Here is a 13,746-nt window from a genome sequence, read left to right as displayed (position 1 = left end):
GAACTAATGAAAACTAATGAAAAATTTGGATCCAGGATAATTTCAGATGTCCTAATCACCCCCCCCCCACAGTGGAAGGCATTTCACTATCTGTAACTAATTTAAGTGCTGTTTACATTCGAATGATAGCACTCATAGCATTAATTAAAAAAATCCCCAAGGTTGTAAATATATTTCCTACCATCTGGCCTTATGTAAACATGATAAACAAAGGGATGGAACATTTGATGTTCAGGAGGGGGTAGGTCTAGGAGATTGATGAGGTAGCATTACTTTTTACCAGATCCCTTGTACAATTTCCCGCTCTTTTTTCCTCACTCTTTCAACCTTTTCTTTTTGTCAAGCCTTCTGTGATTAATTTTTTTGTTGACATTTGCTTATGTATGTAGGATGTGCTTGTCATTTTACCAATAAACCTGTAAGCCCATCTGTCTATTCGAAATATATAGGCGGTCTTTAAAGCACATATTGATCCACTTAGAGATCAGACCACATAAAAGCAGAGTGTGGTATAACATTTAAAAGGAAGGATGAGCTTATCAACCATATGTTGATCCATTCTTATGTCAGACAGCATGAATGCAAAGAGTGTGGTAAAACATTCACACACAAGTGCAGTCTTAAAAGGCACATGTTGTCCCACTAAAAGATCAGACCACATAATAGTATAATAATAATAATAAGTAAACATAAATGCAAAGAGTGTATACCGGTACATGTACAACCTCTGTGTATTGAACAAATCATCGATAGGTCTCTAAACTTTTGAGTGTCACTGTTGTCCATTATACCAGTTACATTTGGTAAAGCCTGCAAGTATTCTTGTCAAATGATGAGAAACTTACTTTCTGGGCAGAATCTTGATAAATTGGTCTTTCATTGTCTGGTTGGTGAAAAAATATTCCTAAACCAAAATCCATGAACTATCAGCCATTTTCACATTGGGATACCAACTTCACAAAATGGTAGCCCAAGTGGACTACCAGGAAAAAAATTATTTTAAGCCCTGCTTAATGTTAAACATTCATGATATATCAAGGTGTTTACACTAGAGTATCTGACCTCATGGAAAACAAATAGAACAAATGAACAATATCATGCTTTTTTACAATATGTTCCCGACTTAATCTTCAGATTATTGTCATCTTTATGAGAGATGTGTCATGTTGGTGTTATACTCATAAAAATAATGGGAGATTGTGATGTAAAAATGCTGTCATTAGTTGCATCTTAGAATATGGCTGACAATATCTAGCTGCATTTTGGTGAAATTACAAGTTGTGTTATAAATTTGCTCTATTGTATTCTTTTACAACATTGCAATGAAGGATATGTGTTTTATGCTGCTGGTAGTATTACCAATAAAATCACAGCACCTCATATGAGGGCGCTGTTAAAATAACAGGTTGAAAATTATTTTGCCTTGCATGTTCCATGTCACATGTGACAGGTGGTCACTATATGGTTGATATGTCAGCACTAAGAGAGGTTGTTTTGCTGACTATAACCATGCTATGAATATGATATATTCCAACTGTTAAATTACAGTTTCAGATTATTTTGTGAAAGTGAGTCAAAGGTCATCTTGGTGATGCAACATTGTGTCAAAAACTTTGGCTCCCATACTTATCCACGTCCACAAAAAATCGGACGTCTTTTTCTGTGGTGTATACATATTACGAAGTTGTATTGGATTTCTTGGCATTTACAAATGGGTGCTGACCTTTTAACTTCTAATTTATGCTGCAGCTTCTGCTGCCATGTTTTTCTTCAATTGTGATATTCACTTGTCTCTATAACCTAACAAGACATTATGCTTGGAAATCATTTTGTGTCTAATATAATTTTGTGTTTTTATGAAAACTGCACGGTTAAAACACTCCAAAATGGCCAAGAAATCACTTCCTTGTACCTCAAAATCAGTGGTACAATTTATTATATCAAAGTGAAGATGTCCTCTTGTAATGTTGTACTGCATGGAATTAATGTAATTGACTTAGTATTATTGGATGATTCTGGATAGGTTATAATGATTGTGATTATTGTACACATCAAATACAAAGATGAAATATGCCTCGGCACAAGGTTTTGCAATTTGAGCTGGGAATTCTTGAAGAAGATATGTGGCATTTTGTTTTGGGATCAAACACTGCAAAAATCGTCCTAAAATATTGCAGGTTTTTTATTTTCCATATGGCCATACACAGTGGTATATGTGCCAATGGAAGCTATTCTTACAGATTGGAAAAACTGCCTCTCTGTGTGTGTGTGTGCGCGTGTGCGTGTACTCCTCTGTTGACAGAAATTGGACTGGGTTACCATCAAGCAGTCAAAGTGACTCGTCGGGAATACTGATAAAAAAGGCACTTGTCCCAAAAGTCTTCTGGATGTTTAAATGTACCGGTATGGAATTAAAAAGTTCAAAAAGCTTTGCAAACACTTCATATAACACCATATTTTCAAAAATAGTGACAACATCACTGTTCGCTCCCATATAGTTATCAAAACAAGTTAACAATTGTATGAAACATGGACATACATATACAGACAGACTGACATACACAGACTGGCACAGAGTGATGACATTGACCCAAAGTGTGCCTTGGCCCATGGAGAGTGATAAAGATATAACAAACAGCTGAATGTAATGATAAAATAGTTAAGTATAGGCCTATACAGGCACTGAGAGTGAATATGTTACAGCAATTTGATTAGTTTCTTTTCCTTTTCTACTTCTGTGATAATCTTTAAGACAATCAATCTGCAAGGCAGTTTATGTATTGACAAATAAAATATGTTATCTTTTACAAGCACACAGTAAACTGTTCTTGATTTTTCATTTACAATATTTGACATGGACTGTAATACATAACATGCAACCAATGTTTACACTTTGCCCATACACCAGATACATGGAGAAATTTCAACATAAAATCATCAACTCAGAAAACCCTATTCAGGGAAAAGTAAACATTGTTTTCTTCCAGAACAGCTGGTGCATCCACATCTGGAACAACTTACAAACTTAACCAAGTACACAAGGATGATGACACAAGAGATAAAGTTAAACTGTGGTGAACTTAACTATTCCTTTCAAATCCTTACCTAACTTGACATCTTAAACTAAAATACACTGCATGATTAATTGCGCTCAAAAATACATCGAGGTGGACCATTTGATAAGGGATGGTGTCTGGAAGATCGATGAGGTACATTATCTTTTTTATCCAATCAATTGTACATTCTTTTTTCCCCACTCTACCACCTTTTCTTTTTATCAAACTTTCTCTGGCTGAATTTTTTATTGGCATTTGTTTGGAATTTTTTCAAAATCTGCCAGGATTTTTTTACCGCATTTCAACACCTAATAAAGTTAACCATATCAAATGCTTACTAAATCACCACATTATATACTCTTAGTTCCAGTAGGTATAAAATTACCAAAAAAAATCTTAAAAATACAAAATGAAAGATATCCCAGTAAAACTGACAGTTTCACAAAGTTGCCCCCAAAATTCAAAATTCCGGATTTCAACTTAATTTCAATATATCTTATTAACAAAAACCTAAAGAACCGGTTTACTAAATATCAAAGCAATCATACTGGTAAATTTTGAGAAACAAATTTTTGACCAAAAATGAGAAAAATTGCCCCCAAAATACAAAATTGCAGATTTCATCCTAATTTTAAATATATCTCATTAACATAAACCTTAGGAACCTGTACACTAGATATCAAAGCTACCAGATCACAAGTTTCAGGAGTAAAATTTTTTGACCAAAAAAGGCAAAAATTGCCCCAAAAATTAAAAAAAAATTGCCAGTTTCAACATACCTTCAATACTTTATATTGAGATTAATCTTAGATACCTGTATACCAAATATCAAAGCTATCAAGTCAGCAGTTTTGGGATAAAAAAATTTTTATCAAAAATTGGGAAAATTGCCCCAAAATTACAAATATGACAATATCAATACAATTTGTACAAGCATGACTGAGGTCATTCTGAGGAACATGAATATGAAGTTTCATAGCAATCAGACAAGCGATTTCAGAGAACAAGATTTTTTTTACTAAAAACTGAAAAAATACCCTAAAAATACAAACATGTAAATTTCATCCCAATTTTTGCACACATACTTTAGAATATCTAGAGAAATCTGCATACCAAGTTTCAACCAAATCTGACCACTGCTTACTGAGTTTTAGCCATTTGCAGGATTTTTCCTTTTTTTCCCCTCATTTGCATATTTTTGGCACTGACATGTTCATTTGAACAAATTCACATCTCCATCCCTAGGTGCACCTGTACACCAAATACTAAGACAGTAGGTGCTACGGTTTAGGAGTTTTTGATGTGGACGGACATACATACATACATACATACATACATACGTACATACATACATACATACAGACGACATTTTTCCACCTTATACGAATACCTCCCATTTGCATATATACATATGCATATATATGGGAGCTAAAAATTGGAGCTAGTTTTCCCATTGTTATAAAAGTTATATCGTGAACATTGCCGTGACACTTATTTCTCTTGTTCAACTTGAAAACATTATTTTTGTGCACAAAAGTGCTCTTTTATGCTGCCTGTTCAGACAGAGTAAAACCATGTTCGCATTCTGTTTTATGTCCTTTAGGTCAATTCTGTTTTCTTGTCATAACTCAGTTTTTGCCTTAAAACGGTTTCATAAAAGTTAAACCTCCTGATTTTCACCAACCCCCCCCCCCCCCGTAAAAAAACCGACTCCCTTTGCTACCCAAAACATCCTTGTTCATCAGAGCCGTTCAAATTTTCATGGCAGCAACATTGTCTCGTAGGCGAGAGAGCATGGATGTAAAAAATGGAGAGAGGCAGCCATCTTCTTTGTTTACTTTGTTGACAATCAAATTGCAAATGTAGTTCGGGAACACACAAAAACTCATTACGTTTATCGCACATTATCGACGTTTACTTTACAACATCACAGGTGATATTCTACGGTCAACGTCACCAAGATTGATCGATATGGAGGTGGGTATATGATAACAGATGATATAATACATTGACCATGGTTCTCGGATTTCATTCAGAACCGTCAACAAAAAAGTGCCATGACTATGTGCATGATATCGCGCACGTTTATTTCATCAGTCGTCCGGTAAAGCGACCTGAGTAATGTACACACCTGACACTGGAACAACAAAAAGTGTAAGAATGAAAATTCACACAATATTTTAAATATATTTTAAACCATATATTATTTTGAACAGCGAAATGGGAAAGTTGTGAAGCAAGCATATTTGACTGAATCGACAAGTCAATCGACAGAAAGTCAAGCGTAACTTTTGATACTATGATGATGTTCACTCACCGAGTGCGGTTCCTTCTTTTTTTTTTCTGAGGTCTATCAAAATAAAAAGCATCGGCTTTATCAATGTAGGTACGATAGACCACGTTATTATTGACAAATATATCATACCAGAATATTGATGATGTAATTAATACTGCGATTTGATAGTCGAGACGTGAAAATATCGTGATATATCAGCAATATAGCGCGGTTGGCATATGCGCGAGATCTCGGCAAGAGCAAAAATCCTTTTGTGACATTAGAAGCCAGAATTTCAATATGCAAACTGTTTATGATATAATAACAATAAACCACACCCTGTAACGGTATACCACTCGGTTTTGACCAGTCCACTTTATATATGCAGTCGCTATCGCTCGTGCTCATATGTCGTGAACTGGTCAAAATCCAGTTTTATACATGTTTATGCTTAGACGAAACTTCGGGATTAAAATTGAGTTGTCAAGCAAAATGTATTGACGTATCGGGATCAGAATTCTGCAAGCACAATATCTGGGAAAACATATCGAAAATTACAGCTGATGAAACCTTTGATATTTTAAGTTATTATTAGCATTTTTCAACCATTCACGCTTTTATCTGCTTTCATAATAATAATAATAATAATATTTATTTCTTTAAAGCGCACTACACATACGTCTCAGTGCGCTTTACACATTTAAAATTGATAAAATACCAGCAAAGCATAACAAACTAAAATGTAAAAAACAATCAAATTAGGCTAAAAACGTACATGGTTAAAAATGATGAAAATTTCTACAGAGTAAAAACCGTCAAACTACAAAAAACATTATTAAAATTCTACAAAGTACCAGAAAACGTTAAAATAAAACAAGCATCAGCGGTTACGGTAAAATGGTGACCCTTCCAAAACATTAGTAATAGTGCTTTACAAAAAGGTGAGTCTTTAAAACGCGTTTAAAACAGTCAACGGACTTGGCATTACGAATTTCAGGGGGCAATGAGTTCCATAGAGAAGGTGCGCAGACAGAGAAAGCTCTCTGCCCATATGCCTTGTTGAACATTCCACGCGGTGGCACTACGCGTAAGGAATCACTCGATCTGAGATCTCTGGCAGGGGTGTATATCTCGATCAGATCCATGAGATAAAGTGGAGCAACATGATGAACTATTTTAAAGGTCGTCAACAAGATTTTGAATTTAATTCTAGCTTCTACGGGCAGCCAGTGTAGATCAATGAAAACAGTTGTGATATTATCAAATTTACGAGTACGCGAGACAAGGCGAGCTGCAGCATTCTGAAGTGACTGAAGGCGTCCGAGCTGAAATTTCCCAACACCATACAAAAGACTGTTGCAGTAATCCAGTTGAGAAGTAACAAATGCATGGACCATCTTTTCTGTGGTGGGTCTGTCCAACAATTGACGGATCTATAAAATCCATTCTTACAGATGTGGCTGATATGGTCTGACATCGAGCCGTCATGGGTAAGTTTCACACCGAGATTGCGAACTGTAGCAGAAGGGGCAATATCTGACTCCCCAATCCTTAAACTTGAAAGTTTCACTGCATCGGATCTGAGACGAGACGAAAACTGAACAACCTCTGTCTTCTCATCATTAAGTATTAGCATATTGGATTTCATCCAGCAGGGGATTTCGTTGGCGCATACCTCGACAGAAACTCGAACTTCATCAGGTCTGCTACACACAACATAAATCTGTGTATCATCCGCATACATCATAGGATTAAAACCATGCTGGACGATGATGTCTTCAAGTGGTGATGTGTACAGAGTAAAAAGAATCGGGCCCAGGACTGAGCCCTGAGGAACACCATACTTCAAGTGTGTACTAGCTGATGCTGCAGAGCCAACTTTGACGCACTGATTGCGATGGGTGAGATACGACTTGAACCACGATAGAGCTGTACCTGTGACACCAAACCGAAATTGAAGTCTATGAAGTAGTATCTCATGATCAACTGTGTCAAAAGCCGCCGACAAGTCTAGCATGATGAGGAGAACGTCGTTTTTGTCATTGAGAGCAAGCATGATGTCATTATGGACACGCAGAAGGGCAGTCTCTGTACTGTGATGAGCGCGATATGCGCTCTGGAACTTGGAAAACAGAGAGTGATCACTGAGGTAACTGCTCAACTGCGATGCGCTCAAGAACTTTAGATAAGAATGGTAGATTTGATATCGGTCGATAACTCTTCAGGATGTTTGGGTTGAGGTCCGGTTTTTTTAGCAGTGGTCGGATGACGGCAGATTTAAAGTTACTGGGCACACTTCCAGATGACAGCGATTCATTGAAAAGATGAGCCACGAATGGCGATAGAACAATGGCAAATTTCTTGATATAGTTCGCTGGCAGTACATCAAGATCACATGATTTTGGCGCTGCTCGTTTAATTAGGGTGTTAACTTGGTCTGCAGACACATCGCTGAAAGCTGGAAATGTGTGGGATGGTAAAATGCAGTCACTGTCAACACTGACATTGGGTAAACTTTCGCGAAGTTTAGAGACTTTTGTGTTGAAGTAGTTCATGAATTCAGATGGAATTTTCCTTCGATGGAATTTGCCAAGGTAGCTCTTTGGCGTGAATTGCCTTCGCATCAGTCAACTCAGCGATGATCTTGAACAGCCTCTTGCTATCTGCCTCTTCAATGCGAGTCCTATGGTAGTCAGCTTTCAAATCATCACAGCGGCGAAAGTATTCATTCCGCCTTGTCAGGAAAATCTGACGATCAATCTCAAGGTTTGTGGCGCGATATTTTGTCTCAAGTCGTCGCACAGTTTTCCGTAGCAATAGTAACTCTTCACAATACCATGGAGCTCTTACTTTATCAGTCACCACTTTCTGCTTGATGGGGGCGAGAGTGTCTAATATGTCCGTGACTGAGTCGATGTAGAATTTTGATAGACGCTCAATGTCGATATCACGTGGATAGGTGTAGAACTTGGCAGCGATTTCGTCTCGCAAGTCATCGGTGCTCATGTTACGGAAATTTCGCCTCGAGATCCTCACCTTACTGTTTGCCGGACGCTGAACGGTCAAACCGAACCGTACAAGACTGTGATCAGAGTTCATTGAATTAGTGATATTGACGGAGTGGAGAATCTGGTCTGCTGAACGTATAATAACTAGGTCTAGGATGTGTCCCTTGTTATGTGTAGGCGAGAGAATGTGTTGACGCAATCCCATAGAGTGCAGTAGGGTGGTGAACTTCACTGTATCGGGCAAGTTGCCGTCATCAAGATGAAAGTTGAAGTCATCAGCAATGACAAGATAGCCTGGTGACGGTACAGCAGATTCCAGTAGTGTGGAGAACTCGGTGAGAAAATCATTTGTAGTCGAACTGTTTTTCTTTGATTCCGGCGGGCGGTAGATGGTGATGATACGCACTGTCTGACTTAATGATTGAAGTTTGATGTCCAGAGATTCAAAAGAATTGAATGAACCAGAATGTTTTTCTGTAACACGCAAATTGGAGCGAGCGATCACAGCGACACCGCCGCCTCTTCGACTTGAGCGAGACTGGTGGTGAACATTGTAGCCACTGACCGCTGAATGAAAATCGGCGATTACAGGGTCCGTTTGACTCTTAAGCCATGTTTCTGTGATGACTAAGATATCGAGATTATCTTCGATCAGAGTTGACGCAATGACGCCAATTTTTCCAGTCATTGAACGTGCATTCCAAAGGGCAGCATTCAGTTGCAGTTTTTGAAAACATGTGGAGAACTTCGGAATTTTCAACAGCACCGGTTTCCTCTTCTTTGCACCTGGTTGAATGGTACGATTTGTAACGAGAGTTTCAATGGCTTTAGGCTCACCGTATACAATATCTTGAACACATATCTGCTGAAGCACACTTGTTCGAACACTTTTCTGTAGTAGCCTGGAAGTCCGATCTGTAGTGACGATGGTCGAAATACGGTATACTGGCTTAGGATGTTTCCGTCCAGCTTTGCGTCCACGGGGTTTGGAAGTTTTGTACAGTGAAGAACAAAGGCTGTGACGTAATAGGAGAGTACGCGCTGCCATGTTGAACTGGTCACAAAGTGCGTCAGAAACTCCGAAGAAAAGAAGCAGAAACTTACAGTCTCTGGAGCGACAAATGACGTCTTCTTCCGAAACGTTTGATGCTAGGACACTTTAAAAGCAAGATTAAGACAACCCAGCTTTAAAACACGCCGTAAGAACGAAAATTAGTTGTAAAAACTGAGAGAGAACTAAAAAGGCAGCCGGTCAACAGCGCCATCTACAAGATGTAGACATCCGCCGTGGACATTCTGTTAAATGATTTACAAAAGGAGCTAATTAAATTTGAATCGCAAAAAACCCCCAAAACATAACGAATAAAAGCTGTATCGGCTGCAGTGCATTTCATTTCTTCAACGTATCAATTCAGCATATACATGTTTAATATTCATTGGTTTTTAGCTACTGTAGACTATAGTCTATAGAAGCTATTGGGATGGGTATCCGTCCGGCGTCCGTCGTCAGTCTGTATGTATGTATGTATGTATGTATGTATGTATGTCCGTTTGTGAGGCGTCCGTCCACTCAAATATCTTGAGAACCGCAGTACTTACTGATTTGATATTTGTTGTGTAGATGAAAAATATGATTTTGAGAAACTTTTTTTTTAATTTTTTGATATTGTTGAAAATAGGCAAATTAATGCCAAAAAAGGTGTTTTTGGTAAAAAATCTTCTTCTTCATAACCGCTGGTCAGACACCTTTGTTATTTGGTATACAGGTCCCTAGGGATAACCCAACTTAGATTTGTTCAAATTTTGATGAAATATGCAAATGTGTATTTTTAAGGAATTTTTTTGTCATTTTTGGTCAAAGTTTGACTTACATTGTATGTAATTCTTGTACTGTATAAATCATATCAATTCACCCAGAAAAAAATAATGAATATGATTTTAAATAATTGAATTAATTAGGAAATCATCAAAGCCAAAATAATTATAGTGTGGAATTATCAGAAAGTTCAACTTTTTTTGACAGTTCATAGTGAATTGAGGATTAAAACATGTAAAGGCAACTTTCCTGAATCCCAACTTTGATATATTCTGAACCACCATTTATGTTATCCTAAAGAAATTGCTCATAATAGTTTGTCATGATAGGGTGGTCAAATAAATAGAGATAGAGAAAGTTCTTATTTCCATTTATGGTTGACTTGGTAAGGATAAAATAAGATTACTTTTTGAGGAAAAAAATAGAGTGGTCAATTAAAAGAGTGGTCAAAGTGATAGGGTTTTTATGGTAAAGCTGGGCTGTAAGATTTCTCATGTGCTATTTATAGCAGTTATGCAATCTGTGTAAACAGTGCAATGAAAGTGTAACATGATTCCTTATAATGCTTTTGATGACCTTGAACTTCTTAAGTTACAAACATTTGTCACTTCAATGTGCTTTCTTTGAGTACCTACAGTCTCAACTTATTCAACAGAACTTACTTACAATGTTAATTTGAAAGTTAAAATGTGCTTGGTTAATAGGATGAAAATACTGATATTAAAAGATAATCAGCTCAAGATTCTTTATAACCTGACAGATATGCTGTTTTTTATGACGTAAATCTTGATTTAAGCAAGTCTTGTTTACTTTAATTAGAATGTAATTAACTCTCGTTTATTTGCTATTATAGACTAATATAGTCTGATGAAATATGCAAATCTGTATTTTTACGGAATTTTTTCCATTTTTGGTCAGGCCATCCTGAAATGAGCTATCAAAGATATCCACCTTCTTCATCAATACATGTGTCACAAAAGGTTATTCTCTACATAACACAGCAGAGCTCTGTCAACTGTTGAGCCGCTTGTTTTTTCAAAACTGCTGGTCAGACAGCTTTAATATTTGGTTTACATGTCCCTAGGATGACCTTAGTGAGATAATTTCATACAGTCAGGAAATACTTAATTTTGTATCCATGTCTATAGTAGCTTCAGGGACAATGGCCCTATGTTTTTTGTTGACAACTGATTTCTAGTTTGGATTAGAATTAATTCAATTCTCAATAGTCGATGGCGTTGTATTTTGTTCACAATGTGTAGATCGACATACTTTCAATTTTAAAATCTTGAGGTCTTGAGAAGTGAATCTTCTCTAATAAAACAAAGCTACTGAGAACGTTTCTGAAATTTAAACCTATTGGCCATTGCATGGCAATTTGGGGAGGGTTGCTTATTTTATGGCAAACACTTTTAATTTTTTACTATTTTTCGTGCAGCATTATTTTGAAAGACAAAATCCATCTCCAGTAATGTGTAATTTCTATCCAGTCCCAAAATAAAGCCATGCCTGTAGTGAAAATGATGTCTCCGGCAAAGCGCCCCCAACGGATGTTTCAATATTGCAGTTACTAGTATTACGATGCTGAAGTTAGACTCGGTTTCGGATTCGGTTTCGGATTCAGTTTCGGATTCGGTTTCGGATTCGAGTGACTGAAAGAAATTTTATATTTTCAGCCGATTTTGTTTTACTGTGGAATACTTTATTTTCACTTGGAATATATTTTCGTTACTTCCGCTGGACCCTTTTTCAGCTAAAATAAAATCCAATCACACTACACGAAGTGAAAATAAGATCACAGTGAAACAATGAAATAATCGCAATCATACCAATCCATAATCCAATGACAGTAGGTCAGAATTCGTAAGACAATAGTTGTAAACACAGACACAAAACAGAACAGAACAGACAGTAAATAGACGGTACACAAACAAAGTCATATTCATGAAAGAAAGATATATGGACCTCTGGCAAAAAATTTGTTTTCAGCTAACATAAATTCCAGTGAAAATAAAAATAGTCCACAGTACTTTCGTATACAAAGATAAATACTTGTTGTCGAGAACAAGTTTTCAATGGATTACCTGTTGGCATATGTACGCAGTGTAGTATATATTTCACAGCATAAATTATGTGCATAATTCAAGATTAAAATGGTTAAAAAATATACATTACAGAAAACTTCAAAGCACTTTAATTTGAAAGGAAGTGTCGAGCAAGGAAAACAACATTTACAAAAACATACTTTAATTTGTTTATATGTCACAATATGTGTCACATGGTGTAATACTAATGTTTTGTTTGATGTTGTGCTACATAGATCTCATTTTGAATGTATCATACTAAACTCCATGACTAAACTATCAGTTAATATGTTGTGTAATAAATGTTGCATTGAATGCATTTGCGTTCTACAGTTAACTTGAATAGTACAAACTGCATAATGCCCATAATTACTCATAAGTTGTATATTTTGAGTAATTTTCAGCAGTTTTGTCTGATGTAATCATGCCTACAGTTTCTTGCACTACTGCGTAAAGTGTTTTGTTTTTTGAACTGTATAAATTATGATTATTACCATGTATCAAATACATCCTACATGTGCAGGTAGGTGATCTTGATAAAATATCTCCTTGTGTGTCAGTAGTTATCATATCCTCCGAAAAAATAATAATATTAGCTGGAAATATAAAAATATTCTCAGTTATTCGAATCCGAAACCGAATCCGAAACCGAATCCGAAACCGAATCCGAAACTGAGTCCAACTTCAGCATCGTCTAGTATTTGTGGCGTGCTTGTAGAAGCCAGCAGACAACAATTATAGACAATGTCTGTTATGCAGAAAGTAATTCTACATTTGTTGAGATTAAAATATGCAGACATGTCCTTCATACTAGAGTTTCTTTTTCTACTTTGTAAAGTATTCACTTCCAATATCAATACAAACTGTGTTAACACCTGAATTGGATATAGACTAGTGTATATAGACTGTATATAATACAGGAAAAGAAAGAATACGCGAAAAGAAAGGTGTCAGAATATTATCATCAAAATTGTAGCTCCTGTCCCATTTGTTTGTCACCGATGCAAATAAACATATTGTACAGATTGTATTTGACATGGTGGGTACATTTGAATTTCAGCATATTTGTTTGTAAAGTGCTTTTAAAGAACATGTTATTGTTAAACAGAAAAAACGTACATCCCTTCGTCATGCATCATCAGCAAAACAACAGAGAAAGCTACCATGGAGACGACAAAATATCTTGAAAAGAGATGAGAATCATACTTCCTAAACTGTTGATGACTGATAAACAATTTTAGATACTGATTGTAGATTGACATTGTTATTGATTGGAAAACCTAACAATCTGATAAAATCTGATAGAGAGATTTTAATGACCTGTGATTAGTAGAATTGGACACTGTTGGATACTTTTGAAAATTGTGCAATGAATATAGTCGCACACAACCCGACAGCCCGAAGGATGATTATGAGGGGGTTTCTTGAACAGTTTATATCAAGTAGAGGGTGATTTAAAAGGTTTTTGAGGTTTCGAGGATGGATTGAAAAAAATTAAAATTTTAAT

The 13,746-nt window shown here is 36.3% G+C and overlaps 1 protein-coding gene across 1 annotated transcript; it reads right to left on the bottom strand.

The window, feature by feature from the left end:
* Window positions 1-7,890: 7,890 nt before the first annotated feature.
* LOC139133784 (uncharacterized) lies at window positions 7,891-9,387 on the bottom strand. The gene has a single exon (XM_070700550.1). It carries the CDS (start codon window positions 9,385-9,387, stop codon window positions 7,891-7,893), a length of 1,497 nt encoding a protein of 498 aa, XP_070556651.1.
* Between the last annotated feature and the right edge of the window lie 4,359 nt (window positions 9,388-13,746).

This window comes from Ptychodera flava, chromosome 5, assembly GCF_041260155.1.
Source record: "Ptychodera flava strain L36383 chromosome 5, AS_Pfla_20210202, whole genome shotgun sequence".
Taxonomy (NCBI): Eukaryota; Metazoa; Hemichordata; class Enteropneusta; family Ptychoderidae; genus Ptychodera; species Ptychodera flava.
This window is presented reverse-complemented; position numbering and strand designations above follow the sequence as displayed.

What these genes read in the sequence shown, in the direction of transcription:
- LOC139133784 (XM_070700550.1), bottom strand. Translation starts at nt 9,387, where the DNA reads ATGGCAGCGCGTACTCTCCTATTACGTCACAGCCTTTGTTCTTCACTG.